Below are 17,902 nucleotides of genomic sequence, written 5' to 3'. Positions count from 1 at the left end.
CCAAGTAATGCTAAGCAATGGGCAGGTTCTAAGCCCCTGTAAGCGAACAAAATGTCTCATATGCGACATTGCATGAGATGTGTCGGGAGGGAGCTTAAACAAAAAAAAAAAAAAAAGAACTCCCTGTTGCTCTGTTTTTCACAAGTCATATTGTGAGCTGGAAAGGCCTTCATCTGTTCCACTTCTTTCTGACTCAAAGGATGAAGTTTCAGAGAAGGTTATAAACTTCTTTCTGGAGCACCCTTAATAGCCTGAAATGTTTGATTATTTTGTCATTCATAAAATACACTTTTCAGGCAAAGGTAAATGACCTCTATTTTAAAGTCTTTTTCCAATTTAATAAATTTTTGTTCTGTGAAAATTCCCTATGTTCCTGGGTCTGGTTGTCAACCTTTTCTTGTAGTTCTTTGCTATCTTTTATGGAAGTGTTGTTTTCCCTTCTAGCAGGGACAGAAGTTCGATCAACGATTTCTGACTGAGACGGTTGCCATTTCAATGCTCTATTACATTTGTGCAATTGAGGCTGCAACTGATAAAGTATATTTTGACCTCTGTAAAAATAAGGAATGTTTTAGACCTGAACACCATACTGGATTGTGCCTCCTCTTAAATGTTTGTATAGTATTTGCCATACAGCTCTGTCCTCATTTCCTTTCATTATGCTGCTCTTACAGCAGGATAAAGTAGCTTTAAAAGGTCAAGCTTATGGCCAACATTCTGATCTTTAGGTATTCCTGTTTTCTGGTAAAATCAAAGAAAAGGTTATAAGGGCATTTTTGGGGGGGGAGCGAACCAGATCTGTTTCACTGCTTTCACCTCACAGGAGGTGCCCACTAAAGACAGGAAGCTCTCCTCGGATGACAGGCCTGGTGGATCAATAATTGTGGTACTAAATAATTATGACCATGTGATCTCACATTGAAGAAGGTGGCAGTTTTCCAATACAACCTCCAAGTACACAACTATAAAATTAATATTTTTCTAGATCTTAGTCCAGTGACCCAAGCTCCAGGCAACAAGATGAGAACTTTTAAACTTGTGAATTTAATCTACAATAAGTTATCTTGCACTTTTGAAGGTATTGTTGGAAGGCAAGATGTATTTACTCCTGTGAATATGTTGCTTTTGTCTCTTTGCAGCATGTCAAAAGGTCAACGGGAAATATAAGGATGTTTCAAAGCCTGAGAACTGCCAAGGTATATCTTTTGGTCCAAGTAACTCCATGAACACCCCAGTCATGCCCACGAGGCCAGGCTTGGATAACAGAGGGTTGTTCTTTCACTACTGCCTCACCTGGCATGGTTCTGTTTTTGGTGAGCCCTTCATCAATGAGCTCGGGAGCCTTCGTTTTCCCCTGTTCTTTTTCCATTGTGGCCCTTTCTTCCCTCCTCCCTCACTTCCTTCCTGTATCTCTCCTTTCCTTGTTCTTTGTAGAGATATAACAGACTTTCTCAGCTTCTGGGTGTTTCAGTAACCATACAAAAATGCTGATAAGCATTGTTTTCTGTATGCTGCAGCCAAAGGTTGTCTTGCGGTTCAGTCAGAGTTTTATGTGGGTAGAATTTTTACATTGTGGAATGCATCATATGTAATTTGCTTCATTGATCCTTACTAGTTTTTGCTACCAAAATGATCTAATCCTTACAAAAAGGCATACCATTAGATGGTAAAATAAGGTAAGGAGTTGGCAATAACTCACATTAGTTGCTCACAGCTAAGATCTCCCCAAAACTTCGAATACTCTGTTTACATTGATATAAACATGGATACTGAGGAAACACGCACAGCTCTGGCACAAACCCTCCCACTATATCAGACCTTCCCCTCTTTCAGCAAAAATGCACAGACCAAACTGAATGCCTGCGAGCATGTGGGCGCTAGATAAATGCAATTGACGCAGCACACACAAAGAATGCAGTTGAATTTAATTACCAGCATAGGTTGCACAGGGGTCATGAGGGAGGCCTTCACACTTAGTATCCGCTTCAAACCTGGCACTTTCTCAGATTCTTGTTGATTCAGTAGGACACGTTCTACAACATCATGCAGATTCCTTGAAGCCTTGAAAGCATCGTATGCGTTAGGATCCAGGGCATCTAACCTTTAAAAAAAAGCAAACAAGCATCAGTGCCTCTAGGTCCAAGAGATAACAGGCACCTCTCCCTGAACTGCCCCTGCATATGAGCACAGATACCATATCTATTTGGTGACAACCTGCACAGGACATTTCTTTCCTTGGCAGAAGGCAACAGATGGTATACCTCTTATGTTGTACAATAAGATAACTTAACACTTAGTTCAATGGTTTAGCAGCCCAACAATTAACAATATGTTGATTAGTTGTTTAGTGAATAAAATGGTTCAAATGCCTCAAGAGAACATGCATGACTGAAAATGGAACCATTGGCATTATTAACTACATGGCTGAAGGACTCCTATTGTTGAAAAGATTATATTAAAAATGCAGGAAATACCCTAAGCACCTAGGCATTTAAGCATTTTATTAGAGATAATCCATCCATGAAAATGAAATATGTCTCTGCAGAAAATGCTTAATCTTGATAGCTGTGTGCCAAGACAAGAGATGCAACAACATTGGGCGTAAGAGACAGGGCTACACAAAGCTCATTAATGGGGCTTTATGGAAATAGACATTTCTTAATTGGGTTCTTAAAAAATTATTGTTTTTCATTAGTTACTGACATTTGAGCTTGTGGTATGTGATTTTTGTTTCATTTACAGATGTCTGTGCTGGACAAAGAGGTATTTCAATCTATGGCAAATTAACTCTGGTTAGAAGGGTATTGCATCTGTCTGGCTTTTTGCTGCTATGTGACCTACTGGGCCTGGGTGGGACACAAGGTGATCATTATGGATTTTGGTAGAAAGGTATTTCTAAAGTACTAAAATAACCTGTGTAGGAAAGGGCCTCTTTTTGACATGGTTAGCTCCCACTTTGTGCCTGGTACATGATGTGATTTCGACTGAAAGTGAACTGGGCTCCTGCTAACCAGGTCCCCAGTTCCAGAGCTCTTTCCTCAAAAACCGCACAGTTGTTTTCCCAATTGGCAAATCCTTAAGCACCCTCTGTAAGTCCCTAGTAAATGGTACACCTGGTACCTAGGGCCTGGGGTACTAAAGAGGGTCCCTAAGGGCTACAGCACGAATTGTGCCACCCTAGGAAACCCCTCACCAAGTATATGACAGTCTGCTATTGCAAGACTAGATAAATTACTAAAGAGGGTCCCTAAGGGCTACAGCACGAATTGTGCCACCCTACGAAACCCCTCACAAAGTATATGACAGTCTGCTATTGCAAGACTAGATAAATTACTATCCTCACCCCCTGCCTAGAATAGGGTAGCAAAATGTTCAACTTAAATATCAGATGCAACACTCTTAACCATACTGCAGTGTTCAAAAACACTGCTAATACTGTAATGGTACTTCTCTAATACAGCCTTCAAACAAATAACAGTTTTTTGAACAAACAGGTTGTAGGAATCTGGCCCTTTATATGGTATATGAATACTGTGTAAAGGGGCCAGGGTTCCCCAGTGAGTGGGGAATGCAATCCCAAAGTGCTGTATTTAGGGGTAGTGTGGTCGAGTAACCTCAGGCTTAAAGACATCCACAAATACACACAATAGTTATTAAGTGAGACACACGACTCAAGAAGGAAATCCCCATCAATTTACAAAAATAACAGGTATCTTTATATATGTTTAGGCATCAGAGAAAAATTGTAAGGTAAGAACGTTTTTAAACAGGAATTCTTTTCACTTTAAAAAAGTGGACACAGTGCAATTTCTGAGTTCTGCAGTGTTATCCTCAGGGAGGAAAAACAAGTTCTGCAAACAGGTGGAGTACAGCGATTTACAGGACCAATCTCCAGAAATTAAGGTGAGTAGTGGGCAAGGTCCAAGGCAGCACCCATAGTACACCTTAGGCGGCATGGGGGTGGCCGTGTGCAGAGTTCAAAACAGCGTTGGGTGTCCAATGCGTTCTTATGGGGTTCAGTCACTGCGAAAAGAGGCTGCAGGCTCTGGCCAGGAGGCCAGTTGGGCTGAACCAACAGCAGGACTCAGGCTCATGATGCTCGGGCACAGGAAGGCAGGTTCCTATGGTCCTCTTCCACACGGCTCAGGGGGACAGGTGGTGAGGTGTCCTTAAGTGTCTGTTTTTTCTGACCTGTTCGGTCACGGTAGAGGGGGGCTACGTGCAGAGGCTGCAGGCATCGTGGTGGAGCCAAGGAGGAGTGAAACCACGATGGACTCGAACTCGGGGGGGGGGTTGGTGAACGTTGTTGGCAACGGTGGTTCACAAACTCGGGTCGGAGATGGAGGGTGCAGCTGTTACTTCAGGTCTCGGGTTCTGGTGGTTACAGAGGCTTCAGAGTCCCTTCTTTTGGAGTTTGTTGGAGAACAGGTCCGCTATTCACAGTAGGTCTTGAGTCTTTTTCGAAGTCAGGCAGTCTTCTCTGGTTTCTGAACTCACAGCTGCAGGACGAGTCGCCTTTTGTGCAGATTTCAACGAGGGATGCAGACAGGCTGGCAGGGTTGGTACTAGGTCAGCTGCTTCTTTTCTCCTCTTCTGCTGTTGCGGCTTTGCAGTGTCCTTGGTCTTCTTAGGTTGTCAGAATCGGCTTTTTTAATGCCAGCGGCTCTCTATATGATCACTTCCTGTCCAGGAATTCCTAGGTATGCCATCTCAACGATTGCTACCTCTGAAAAATCGTGTCCACCTCGCAGTAGACCACCTTAGGGGTGGTACACACCTACCTGACTAGCTAATTTTCTCACCTGTCCAGGTGGCGAATGGGCTCAGGACGGGGGGGGGGGTAGGTGGCTTCCTATCATTTGAGAGGAGCCAGATTTGCATTTCAAATGCAGCAGCCCTTTGAGGTAGGTTAACCAGCAGGTCATCCTGTGGGAGGGGGTTTTACACCCTCTTCCTAGACTGGCTTTTGTTCTGGCCGCCTGAGATCAGAGGGCTCACACCCTAGGGGGCCAGAACAGTGTCTCGGGTGGCAGGCTGGCAGAAACCAGTCTGTGAGCACACCAGCGGCTGATAGGATTTCAGAGGGTACCTCTAAGGTGCTTTCTGGGTGCATGCACTTGTAAGTTCAACTCTGACATCAGTGTGGGTTCACCAATATGAGATGTTTGATACCAAACACCCCTATCTTGAGTGAAGCCATCATGTAGCTGGGGAACTAATACTGACCAGTGTCCAGCACATGCATTTAAAATGGCTTCCTTGGTCCCTTACTATGAGAATTGACAAAGACATAAGCTGGGGCATATCTGCTCGTACAGATATGCCTTCACATGTAATATAATGCACCTTGCCTTAGGGCTGTAAGGCCTGCTAGAGGGGTGACTTAAATATATTGCGTGCAGTGTTAGGGGAGATGGACACAGACTGTGTGCCATGTCGTGTTTTCACTTTTATCTGCACGAAGACACGCAGTCTGCAATAGAAGACTGTCATATACGTTGTGAGGGGTTTTCTTTGGGTGGCACAATTCGTGCTGCAGCCCTTAGGGACCCTCTTTAGTACCCCAGGCCCTAGGTACCAGGTGTACCATTTACCAGGGACTTACAGAGGGTGCTAAAGGATTTGCCAAGTGGGAAAACAACTGTGCAGTTTTTGGGAAAAGAGCTCTGGAACTGGGGACCTGGTTAGCAGGAGCCCAGTGCACTTTCAGTCTAAATCACATCATGTACCAGGCACAAAGTGGGGGCTTACCATGTCAAAAAGAGGCCCTTTCCTACACAGATTATTTCAGTACTTTAGAAATACCTTTCTATCAAAATCCATAATGATCACCTTATGTCCCACCCAGGCCCAGTAGGTCACAAAGTAGCAAAAAGCCAGACAGATGCAATACCCTTCTAACCAGAGTTAATTTGCCATAGATTGAAATACCTCTTTGTCCAGCACAGATATCTGTAAATGAGACAAAAATCACACACCACAAGCTCAAATGTCAGTAATGAAAATCAAATCTTTATTAAGAACCCAATTAAGAAATGTCTCTCTATTTCCATAAAGCCCCATTAATGAGTTTTGTGTAGCCCTGTCTCTTACGCCCAATGTTGTTGCATCTCTTGCCTTGGCACACAGCTATCAAGATTAAGCATTTTCTGCAGAGACATATTTGATTTTCATGGATGGATTATCTCTAATAAAATGCTTAAATGCCTAGGTGCTTGGGGTATTTCCTGCATTTTTACTCCCATCTCCCTCTTTAAAACTATTTGGATGAACATGTGGTACCTACACTTAAACTGTGACGGTATCATAAAGCAATTCCAAAATTAGAATTTGAATTGTGCTGTTCCAACAGAATCAACAAGCTAAAGCTCTGGTAACGTTTCTAGCTCAGATGGGTTTTATCAATAATTCTCTGGATAACACATGTTAACACAAAAAGATCACAATGTAATTTTAAACAAGCATTTTCAATGCAATGGGTCTTGCATTTCTTTGAGTTAGAGCAATTAGCAGCTGTAAACTCCCAACCTGACTTTTCTTGCCACATTTAATGGAAAAAAAGAGAGCAATCGCGCTGCTACAGTTCACTCGTAGTGAAACCTATCGGCAAAAGTGCAATTATCTGCGTAACTGGCAAAAGTAGACATAACTATGTAACAGGGTCAATGTCATGCAACGCGCTCAACTTCTGCCAAGCGAGATCGCTCTGTGAAAAAAGATTAAAAGTACTCCACAAACCGGACGGAAAACAGCGAGCCTCGTATGTTTTCAGTACTTGGTCGAGGAGGGCTAACCACCGGAAAAGTCATGACGTATGCATGCCTTACACTAATGAAAGCAAGCCGATTTTATAAGGCAAGCCCACGAACCAATAAAAGACACTGACGTGACATGGACGGGGCTTCAAGCCCTTTTCTAACTACTAATGTGTCTCAGAAGCGATACGCATGCGCAAGTGCCTTGCTAGCGCAGGCTCGACCCTAAAAAAACAAGCACTGACAAAGGCAAAGTGGTGGTCTTTAATATGGCACCAAAACTAAAATGATGGTTGTATACAATAGAACATTAAAAGCAGATCTACTGGCTCTGGAAATTTAAATTGGCTTTACACAAGAGTGACTTAGCTTCACCATGGGTATGAAGATATTATAGAGAGAGCGATCAAGGACCAGGCTCTGGTAAACGCAGAAGTATGCCTGCCACATTTAGAGATCTCAGCCTTCCTGGCTGGGACTTTGATTATGAAAGTTTACCCACCAGTGTGGCAGATGCATCACAATTCAATGGTGTGTGGGCCTCCATATGTCTGCAACCCACTCAGCATTCTCGATTTGCTCTTCAGACACAAGTATACTGCGGATTTGCTTGTCAGAGACATTTTCATATTTTCCTTCCTGTGACCACCAAACTCCACATAACTGTTTTAGGAAGGGCAAATCATTTATGGTAGCTGCACCCTAGTTGTCTTTTATAGTGGACAAAAAATGTCAGGTCAAAAAGTTCCATTGGCAGAAACAGCCGCAGCACTACCAGAGGAAACCCTGAAGCACCACTCCCTCTAACGAGGGCAAGGAAATTGCGAGGTTGGAGGATGAGGCATTAAGGTTTGTCACATGGCCCATTCAACACAACAAATCTAGTTTCCACAGCTGCAGACTGGCTTACCCAGTGGAAACCAGTTGGCAAAGGTACAGAAAAACCCATATATTGTTTACTGTGTCCTATCCAAGTCTGGGGGGGATGAGCCTTGGGCAAAAGTATACTTCACTTCATGAATGAAATGTCATTATTAACATACACATTAACTGTGAAAGCTGCTGTATACTCACACATGTTTGGCACCAGCATTCATCTTCAGATCATGTTTTATCAGCCGAATGATGCACTTCAAGTCATTAGAGGTACACCTACAATGACAGCATGGATGAATTAGTAGTTTAACTGTAAAACAAAATCAGGAATATATGTTGATCTAATCCCCACACAAAAAGAGCACATGGACCTGTTCCAAGCTAATACAGAGAATTCCTTAGAGGTTGCTCAGTTATCAATTAGAAGAGGGAATCACTCTGTTTGCCTATCGGATCAACAGATTACGTGTGTGTTTTCATAATGATTGATCTTATAGCAATTGCAGATAACTGTGTGAGGGTAGGAGAGGGGCGTTCACTTAAGGGCAATCAGGCATCTGGGCAGCGAATTCAGGACATTTTTATCTTATGTGAAGATATCTTTCTCCAAAAAAAGGTAACTAGAAATGAATAAAGATACTCAGTTAAAAAAATAGTTCCAATTTGATTTATTGTATACGAGTCCCCAACCTACTATAACACCGAAGAATCTCAACAGGTAATGGTCTACACTTTGCACTTAGGCACAGTATGTATTCTTTAACTTCAAGTCTGGAGGAGGGGCAGGTGGATGTTTCATTCCGACTGCGGAACTGCTGGAATTTGGTGACAGTGTGTTACTCTTAACGCAGAGTTCTGGCCAAATGCTGCCAATCGCCACGTGGCATAATTTTGCTGCCGCAAGGATCTAGGAAATGTGAGATTTGGCATCCCTTAGAGTGATTTTCTAATGCAGGGCGGTAGCTGTCAGAGGGCTGTTTCTCGTGTAGTTTTCCTGCTGTTCAAGTAGATTTTTGAACTGAGAGGCAGCAAAATCAACTCAAATGGCCGTGCACTCTTGTCCTATGCATGGTGCCATTTGTGCTGATCTTTCAGTGCTGCTCATGATACTCGTATTAAACTAGAGTGCTAGTAACACAAGGTGCATATTTTCCACTCGCTGGCAGAAACCTGCGCAGTTTTTTATGTAACTCTGAGTTCCGCCCACCTCTAATCTGTAGCACATTTTCTGATTTGAATCGGGCCTCCACAGCTCAGATGAGATGTATGCTATCTATCAGACTTCACAAGGTGTTTCAGGTTTACTCTATTTAAATATTTTTGTATATCATGCATGGTCGGACTTATGCAGAATTGAACCTGTCATTTCTGCACCAATCCAATGCTAGGACTCACGACCCAGAGTATGTACGTATCATCCATGTAGGAAGTTGGCTCTGTATGCACTATTTCAAAGTAAGGAATAGTATGCACAGAGTCCAAGGGTTCCCCTTAGAGGTAAGATAGTGTCAAAAAGAGATAATTCTAATGCTCTATTTTGTGGTAGTGTGGTCGAGCAGTAGGCTTATCAAAGGAGTAGTGTTAAGCATTTGTTGTACATACACAAACAATAAATGAGGAACACACACTCAAAGACAATTCCAGGCCAATAGGTTTTTGTATAGAAAAATATATTTTCTTAGTTTATTTTAAGAACCACAGGTTCAATATTTACATGTAATACTTTAAATGAAAGGTATTGCAGGTAGGTACTTTAGGAACTTTGAATTAGCTAAATAGCATATGTACTTTTCACATAAATCACATATAGCTATTTTAAAACTAGAGACAGTGCAATTTTCAACAGTTCCTGGGGGAGTAAGTTTGTTAGTTTTTGCAGGTAAGTAAACCACCTACGGGGTTCAAGTTTGGGTCCAAGGTAGCCCACCGTTGGGGGTTCAGAGCAACCCCAAAGTTACCACACCAGCAGCTCAGGCCGGTCAGTTGCAGAGGTCAAAGTGGTGCCCAAAACGCATAGGCTTCAATGGAGAAGGGGGTGCCCCGGTTCCAGTCTGCCAGCAGGTAAGTACCTGCGTCTTCGGAGGGCAGACCAGGGGGGTTTTGTAGGGCACCGGGGGGGACACAAGTCCACACAGAAAGTACACCCTCAGCGGCACGGGGGCGGCCGGGTGCAGTGTGCAAACAAGCTTCGGGTTTGTAACTGAAATCAATGGGAGACCAAGGGGTCTCTTCAGCGATGCAGGCAGGCAAGGGGGGGCTCCTCGGGGTAGCCACCACCTGGGCAAGGGAGAGGGCCTCCTGGGGGTCACTCCTGCACTGGAGTTCGGATCCTTCAGGTCCTGGGGGCTGCGGGTGCAGAGTCTTTACCAGGCGCCGGGATCTGAGGGGCAGGCAGTCGCGATCAGGAGGAGCCTCAGGATTCCCTCTGCAGGCGTTGCTGTGTGGGCTCAGGGGGGGCAACTCTGGCTACTCACGGTCTCACAGTAGCCGGGGAGTCCTCCCTGAAGTGATTGTTCTCCACAAGTCGAGCCGGGGGCGTCGGGTGCGGAGTAGCAAGTCTCGCGCTTCCGGCGGGAAACGCAAGTTGTTTCAAAGTTGCTGCTTTGTTTCAAAGTTGCAGTCTTTGGTGAACAGGGCCGCTGTCCTCTGGAGTTCTTGGTCCTTCTAGAGCAGGGCAGTCCTCTTAGGATTCAGAGGTCGCTGGTCCCTGGGGAAAGCGTCGCTGGAGCAGTGTCTTTTAGAAGTGGGGAGACAGGGCGGTAGAGCTCGGGCCAAAGCAGTTGGTGTCTCCGTCTTCTCTGCAGGGTTTTTCAGCTTAGCAGCCCTCTTCTTCGAATCTAATTTCCTAGGTTCTGGGGAGCCCCTAAATACTGAATTTAGGGGTGTGTTTAGGTCTGGGAGGGCAGTAGCCAATGGCTACTGTCCTTGAGGGTGGCTACACCCTCTTTGTGCCTCCTCCCTGAGGGGAGGGGGGCACATCCCTAATCCTATTGGGGGAATCCTCCATCTGCAAGATGAAGGATTTCTAAAAGTCAGAGTCACCTCAGCTCAGGACACCTTAGGGGCTGTCCTGACTGGCCAGTGACTCCTCCTTGTTTTTCTCATTATCTCTCCTGGACTTGCCGCCAAAAGTGGGGGCTGTGTCCAGGGGGCAGGCATCTCCACTAGCTGGAGTGCCCAAGGCCATTGTAACACTAAGCCTGAGCCTTTGAGGCTCACTGCTAGGTGTTACAGTTCCTGCAGGGGGGAGGTGTTAAGCACCTCCACCCAGAGCAGGCGTTTGTTTCTGTCCTCAGAGAGCACAAAGGCCCTCACCACATGGGGTCAGAAACTTGTCTCTCAGCAGCAGGCTGGCACAGACCAATCAGTCCTGCACTGAACAATTGGGTAAGATACAGGGGGCATCTCTAAGATGCCCTCTGTGTGCATTTTATAATAAATCCAACACTGGCATCAGTGTGGGTTTATTATTCTGAGAAGTTTGATACTAAACTTCACAGTATTCAGTGTACCCATTATGGAGCTGTGGAGTTCGTTTTTGACAGACTCCCAGGCCATATACTCTTATGGCTACCCTGCACTCACAATGTCTAAGGTTTTGCTTAGACACTGTAGGGGAATAGTGCTCATGCACCTATGCCCTCACCTGTGGTATAGTGCACCCTGCCTTAGGGCTGTAAGGCCTGCTAGAGGGGTGACTTACCTATGCCACAGGCAGTGAGAGGTTGGCATGGCACCCTGAGGGGAGTGCCATGTCGACTTTGTCATTTTCTCCCACCAGCACACACAAGCTGGCAAGCAGTGTGTCTGTGCTGAGTGACGGGTCCCTAGGGTGGCATAAGACATGCTGCAGCCCTTAGAGACCTTCCCTGGCATCAGGGCCCTTGGTACCATGGGTACCAGTTACAAGGGACTTACCTGGGTGCCAGGGTTGTGCCAATTGTGGAGACAACGGTACATTTTAGGTGAAAGAACACTGGTGCTGGGGCCTGGTTAGCAGGGTCCCAGCACACTTCTCGGTCAAGTCAGCATCAGTATCAGGCAAAAAGTGGGGGGTAACTGCAACAGGGAGCCATTTCTTTACACAAGCCCCCACCCCAGCCCACAGGCCAGGAGACTCAGCCAAAGCTGGGAGAGTCTTCCTAGTCTGTCAGGCGAGGAAGAGTAGAGGAAATAGGCTGGTTTGTTGCAGGGCCTACTCTGCCTTACATCCTCCTGTTCAGGTCATTCCCTCTGGGGAACTGACCCACTTTCACAGTGATAGGACCTAGTCTGAATTGCCTCTTGTCTGTGCCTTTAATGTCTTCACCCATTCTCTCTATTTTGGGGTTAGAGGTATCCACCTCTGCTAATCTTATCTTAGCCAGGGTCACCCCTAGCTTACCCAAAGAGGTTACCCAGAGCTGGAGTAACCCCACCATGACCAATAGGGTCAGAGGACCTAACTTGCTATTTGGCATGGGATCAGACCACCATGCCAAGGATAGTGCAGCCATAAAGGCTAACACCCAGTGTAGGAAGTTGGCTCTGTATGCACTATTTCAAAGCAAGGAATAGTATGCACAGAGTCCAAGGGTTCCCCTTAGAGGTAAGATAGTGTCAAAAAGAGATAATACTAATGCTCTATTTTGTGGTAGTGTGGTCGAGCAGTAGGCTTATCCAAGGAGTAGTGTTAAGCATTTGTTGTACATACACACAGGCAATAAAGGAGGAACACACACTCAGAGACAAATCCAGGCCAATAGGTTTTGTTATAGAAAAATATATTTTCTTAGTTTATTTTAAGAACCACAGGTTCAAATTCTACATGTAATATCTCATTTGAAAGGTATTGCAGGTAAGTACTTTAGGAACTTTGAATAATTACAATAGCATATATACTTTTTACATAAAACACAATAAGCTGTTTTAAAAGTAGACACTTAGTGCAATTTTCACAGTTCCTGGGGGAGGTAAAGTATTGTTAGTTCTTGCAGGTAAGTAAACCACCTACGGGGTTAAGATTGGGGTCCAAGGTAGCCCACCGTTGGGGGTTCAGAGCAACCCCAAAGTCACCACACCAGCAGCTCAGGGCCGGTCAGGTGCAGAGTTCAAAGTGGTGCCCAAAACGCATAGGCTTCAATGGAGAGAAGGGGGTGCCCCGGTTCCAGTCTGCCAGCAGGTAAGTACCCGCGTCTTCGGAGGGCAGACCAGGGGGGTTTTGTACGGCACCGGGGGGGACACAAGTCAGCACAAAAAGTACACCCTCAGCAGCGTGGGGGCGGCCGGGTGCAGTGTGCAAACAAGCGTCGGGTTTGTAATAGGTTTCAATGGGAGACCAAGGGGTCTCTTCAGCGGTGCAGGCAGGCAAGGGGGGGGCTCCTCGGGGTAGCCACCACCTAGGCAAGGGAGAGGGCCTCCTGGGGGTCACTCCGGCACTGAAGTTCCGATCCTTCAGGTGCTGGGGGCTGCGGGTGCACGGTCTTTTCCAGCCGTCGGGATTTTAGAGTCAGGCAGTCGCGGTCAGGGGGAGCCTGGGGATTCCCTCTGCAGGCGTCGCTGTGGGGGCTCAGGGGGGACAACTTTGGTTACTCACAGTCTCGGAGTCGCCGGAGGGTCCTCCCTGAGGTGTTAGTTCTCCACCAGTCGAGTCGGGGTCGCCGGGTGCAGTGTTGCAAGTCTCACGCTTCTTGCAGGGATTGCAGGGATCTTTAAATCTGCTCCTCTGAAACAAAGTTGCAGTCTTTTTGGAACAGGGCCGCTGTCCTCGGGAGTTTCTTGTTTCTCTTGAAGCAGGGCAGTCCTCTGAGGATTCAGAGGTTGCTGGTCCTGGGGAAAGCGTCGCTGGAGCAGGGTTCTTTAGAAGGCAGGAGACAGGCCGGTAGGACTGGGGCCAAAGCAGTTGGTGTCTTCTTTCTTCTTCTGCAGGGTTCTTTCAGCTCAGCAGTCCTCTTCTTCGGTAAGTTGCAGGAATCTAAATTCTTAGGTTCAGGGAAGCCCTTAAATACTAAATTTAAGGGCGTGTTTAGGTCTTAGGGGGGTTAGTAGCCAATGGCTACTAGCCCTGATGGTGGGTACACCCTCTTTGTGCCTCCTCCCAAGGGGAGGGGGGCACATTCCTATCCCTATTGGGGGAATCCTCCATCTGCAAGATGGAGGATTTCTAAAAGTCAGAGTCACCTCAGCTCAGGACACCTTAGGGGCTGTCCTGACTGGCCAGTGACTCCTCCTTGTTTTTCTCATTATCTCCTCCTGGACTTGCTGCCAAAAGTAGGGGCTGTGTCCAGGGGGCGGGCATCTCCACTAGCTGGAGTGCCCTGGGGCATTGTAACACGAAGCTTGAGCCTTTGAAGCTCACTGCTAGGTGTTACAGTTCCTGCAGGGAGGAGGTGTGAAGCACCTCCACCCAGAGCAGGCTTTGTTTCTGTCCTCAGAGAGCACAAAGGCTCTCACCGCATGGGGTAAGAAACTCGTCTCTCAGCAGCAGGCTGGCACAGACCAGTCAGTCCTGCACTGAACAATTGGGTAAAATACAGGGGGCATCTCTAAGATGCCCTCTGTGTGCATTTTTTAATAAATCCAACACTGGCATCAGTGTGGGTTTATTATTCTGAGAAGTTTGGTACCAAACTTCCCAGTATTCAGTGTAGCCAATATGGAGCTGTGGAGTTCGTTTTTGACAGACTCCCAGGCCATATACTCTTATGGCTACCCTGCACTTACAATGTCTAAGATTTTGCTTAGACACTGTAGGGGCATAGTGCTCATGTACCTATGCCCTCACCTGTGGTATAGTGCACCCTGCCTTAGGGCCGTAAGGCCTGCTAGAGGGGTGACTTACCTATGCCACAGGCAGTGAGAGGTTGGCATGGCACCCTGAGGGGAGTGCCATGTCGACTTTGTTATTTTCTCCCCACCAGCACACACAAGCTGGCAAGCAGTGTGTCTGTGCTGAGTGAGGGGTCCCTAGGGTGGCATAAGACATGCTGCAGCCCTTGGAGACCTTCCCTGGCATCAGGGCCCTTGGTACCAGGGGTACCAGTTACAAGGGGCTTACCTGGGTGCCAGGGTTGTGCCAATTGTGGAGACAACGGTACATTTTAGGTGAAAGAACACTGGTGCTGGGACCTGGTTAGCAGGGTCCCAGCACACTTCTCGGTCAAGTCAGCATCAGTATCAGGCAAAAAGTGGGGGGTAACTGCAACAGGGAGCCATTTCTTTACAATCCACATCACCAAAATCTAAAGGAACGCATTAACAACAACAAAGGTAGCTTCTACATCGAAGTTTTGAGGGTTCAAAACCAGCTAACTGGCTCATACTGAACATGAGATGCTGTAACCATTTTATGCTTGCTACCACATCATGATACTGAAAACCTGTCCAAGAAAAATTACGGTAGATTATGATGCTTGGTCCACGTGGTGTTTTGGGCTGTGCACCAGATTATTTTTCCAGGACCTCCGTATCTACGAATTGCTCTTATTCTGTTCTTTTCCGTTCTCTAAAATCTGCTCTGATTCTGAAAATGTTTGTACAAGTTTATGATCATCTGTTGTAAAGTAATTTTACTACTGCAACACCCACTATCCTGAAACGATTTCCAGTTGAGAGGAAAAATAGAATACTGACACCAACTGTTATGAATGTTCCTGCAAGGTAGGATCAGAGCAGCTTGAACTGAGTGGCTGGCAAGGAGGAGGTGGATGTATGTTGCCCTTAGTAGCGACCACATACAGAGCAACTACAACATCCCTCTTGGTCCAATAAAAGTTTGATTTGGCTGATAAACTGGTTGTGAGGGCTGAAGGTAACCCAGATGCTGCAAATAGCCTTTAAACCTTGTGTACTGACTGGTCGGTGAAAGCAAGCCAAGGGATTGGGCAGTAACGCAGCAGTCTTTGAATCATTCCAATGCAGTCAGACTTTCCCCCCAAAGAGCCTGGATACATCTGAGCGCTAGTCCATTTGAGAAACCTGGTCACTGCCTGAAAATCCAGTAGCCATCCAGGCACAACACTTAAGATGACACTCGTGCCTGTGTAGTTCACTTCGTTATGTCAGGCCCTTAGTACATATCTGGCAGTGTCTTGTCTGTCCTGAATCATTTGGGCAAAGGTTAACCTGAATTACTGAGGGACAGCTGGCAAGATCTTGCTGCTAAAGTCCCAAAGGGTATGCATATGATGAACCAATAAGCAGAACACGTTCAGAAAGATGAGGGCTAAACTGGAAGATGAAAATACTCTTTCCATATTCCTCAATGTGCTTCGGCTCACTATCTGGCTGAAAATAAGGGAATGGATTCCGGATGACTTTGCTCATGGATGCCTGTATAACCAAGCTTTCCGGGAGTTGGATTATGAGTGAGAAAGCCAGAAAGATGTCTGTCAACAAATTAGCTTTTGTTTCTATTGTGGGCAGCTGGAAATCAAAAACATCTACTGCCCTGCGGACAACCACCACAAAGGAGGCACCTTTTTCTGACCTTATGACAATTCTAATTAAGTCTCAGGAGTAATGTCCAACCATCTAGCATTTTGTAGGGCGATGGACAATCCAGCATCAACATAAAGAGCAGTGAGCAAGTTGTTCAGCCTCCTGAGTTCGACGAGCCCAGAGCAACTGAGCCCTTAGGGTGCCAAATCTGTGGCTTCTCATCTGATCTACAGTGGTGAGACTTAGATTTACTCAAGGACTTGGACCTGGATCTGGACAGGAGGATGATTTGGAGAGGGAACAGCCTTACGTCCTGGAGTGGTAATGCAGCTTCGAGCATCAGCTTCTTGTGTTTCATAATGTAAAGCTTTTCTTCCCACTCCCTGATCACTATTGGGCACATTGGGGGGCATTTGTCACACATCTTCTAACTGTGACCAGAACTGAACCGCAACAAACAAATGTAGTGCAGATCCACAACAGACATCTGCTTTCTGCAGTCGTAGCACAATTTAAAACTCATCATCTAGGGCAGAGACATTTTCACTGGCACACTGTCGTTGGTCTGGAGTGGTGCTCCAGATCTGCAGTGAGGGATACGGAAAGAAAGGAACCAACACCAGTGCAGAGTGGTGTCACATATGTTCTACTTGACACCTTCACTTTCGAGAAAGTGCAAGGTCATTTCGGAGTCACACAGTGTTGCTTACTAGTAAGCAGGACCAAATGCTTTGAAAATTAAGATCCATTCTGGAGCCTGGTATAATTCTAAAGGTGAAGAATATGCAGTTAGAAGCAGTTCTCGAGTAGCATACTGAGATTTCTAGCAGAGGTGGAAGGACATTAGGTGGAAGTGAGATTAGTGGATACAATGAGTAGGAGGAGACCGTAGATAATTCAGTCTTAGATTTATTGGGAATTAAAAAACTAGGGTAAGTATTTGGGTCACAAGAAAGTAGGAGACAAGAACATATGTGTCATCAGAATCCCAAATTTAACGTAATACCATTAAAGTAGTAAGCTGAGGGCTAAAGCTTGGGGAATGCCCAACGGAAGAGAGGTGGGTAAGGATTTAGAGAACGTCAATACATACAGAGCTATGAGATTTAAGAGGTGAGCCATTCAATGGCATTGCCAACAATGTCAAGGGTAGAAAGGGTGTTTAATAAGCCATATTATAATCAAATTAAAAAAAGCAGGTATATTATTTTTTCACTGATATATGTAACCTGTTTCTGTCGGTGGGACCCCTATGATGAAGTATGCCACCAACTAGGTTGGTAGGTGAAGGGTCTTTTACAGAGATAAAAAAAGAGCATTTTGGGAACACAGAAACAGGTTGCATATATCAATGTAGAAATAATATACCTACTTTCGTTGTTTTTATTAAAATTTAGTTGTGGCAAAGTAAGCAGGTATTCTCAGCTTCTCATTCTCTCTTGTGTTGGTTTTCATTAATAAAGCCCTATTAAGCAATTGTAATTCATCAAACAAAAGCATGTTTTATTTTGTTTTACAATTTGTCCAAAGCAGCCAAGAATTGCAGAGGATAATTATGACAGATGGGCTGTTCTGTTCTGCTAAAATGATATTGTTAAGGATATGGTAGACAACAGTGTTAGGTGAGTGCAGGACAATGAAGTCAGACTGTAGGGGATCAAGAACATTGTTTTTGAACCTCTATACAGTGATATTACTGCAAGTGAATTATTTGAGGATTTATTTAAAGTGATAGTAAAATGGCGAATGAAATATAGTGGGTAGACTCAAAGTGTGAGAGAAGGGATGAATAGCTGAGAAAGAGATATGAAGTGATGGTTAGAAGTTTGATAAACTGGGAACAAAACAGATCA

The 17,902-nt window shown here is 45.5% G+C and overlaps 1 protein-coding gene across 3 annotated transcripts in view; it reads right to left on the bottom strand.

Moving 5' to 3' along the window:
• The window catches only part of LIG3 (DNA ligase 3), a 424,911-nt gene that overhangs the window by 349,319 nt on the left and 57,690 nt on the right, over positions 1-17,902 (bottom strand). For all 3 annotated transcript variants that reach the window (XM_069226761.1, XM_069226764.1, XM_069226763.1), the window contains exons 7-8: positions 7,830-7,907; positions 1,933-2,101 (exon numbers count right to left, since the gene is read on the bottom strand). In XM_069226761.1, coding sequence (XP_069082862.1) covers positions 1,933-2,101; positions 7,830-7,907 — 247 coding nt within the window. The remainder of the gene's footprint in view (positions 1-1,932; positions 2,102-7,829; positions 7,908-17,902) is intronic.

The sequence above is a fragment of the Pleurodeles waltl genome, chromosome 3_2, assembly GCF_031143425.1.
Source record: "Pleurodeles waltl isolate 20211129_DDA chromosome 3_2, aPleWal1.hap1.20221129, whole genome shotgun sequence".
In the NCBI taxonomy this organism is placed as follows: domain Eukaryota; kingdom Metazoa; phylum Chordata; class Amphibia; order Caudata; family Salamandridae; genus Pleurodeles; species Pleurodeles waltl.
This window is presented reverse-complemented; position numbering and strand designations above follow the sequence as displayed.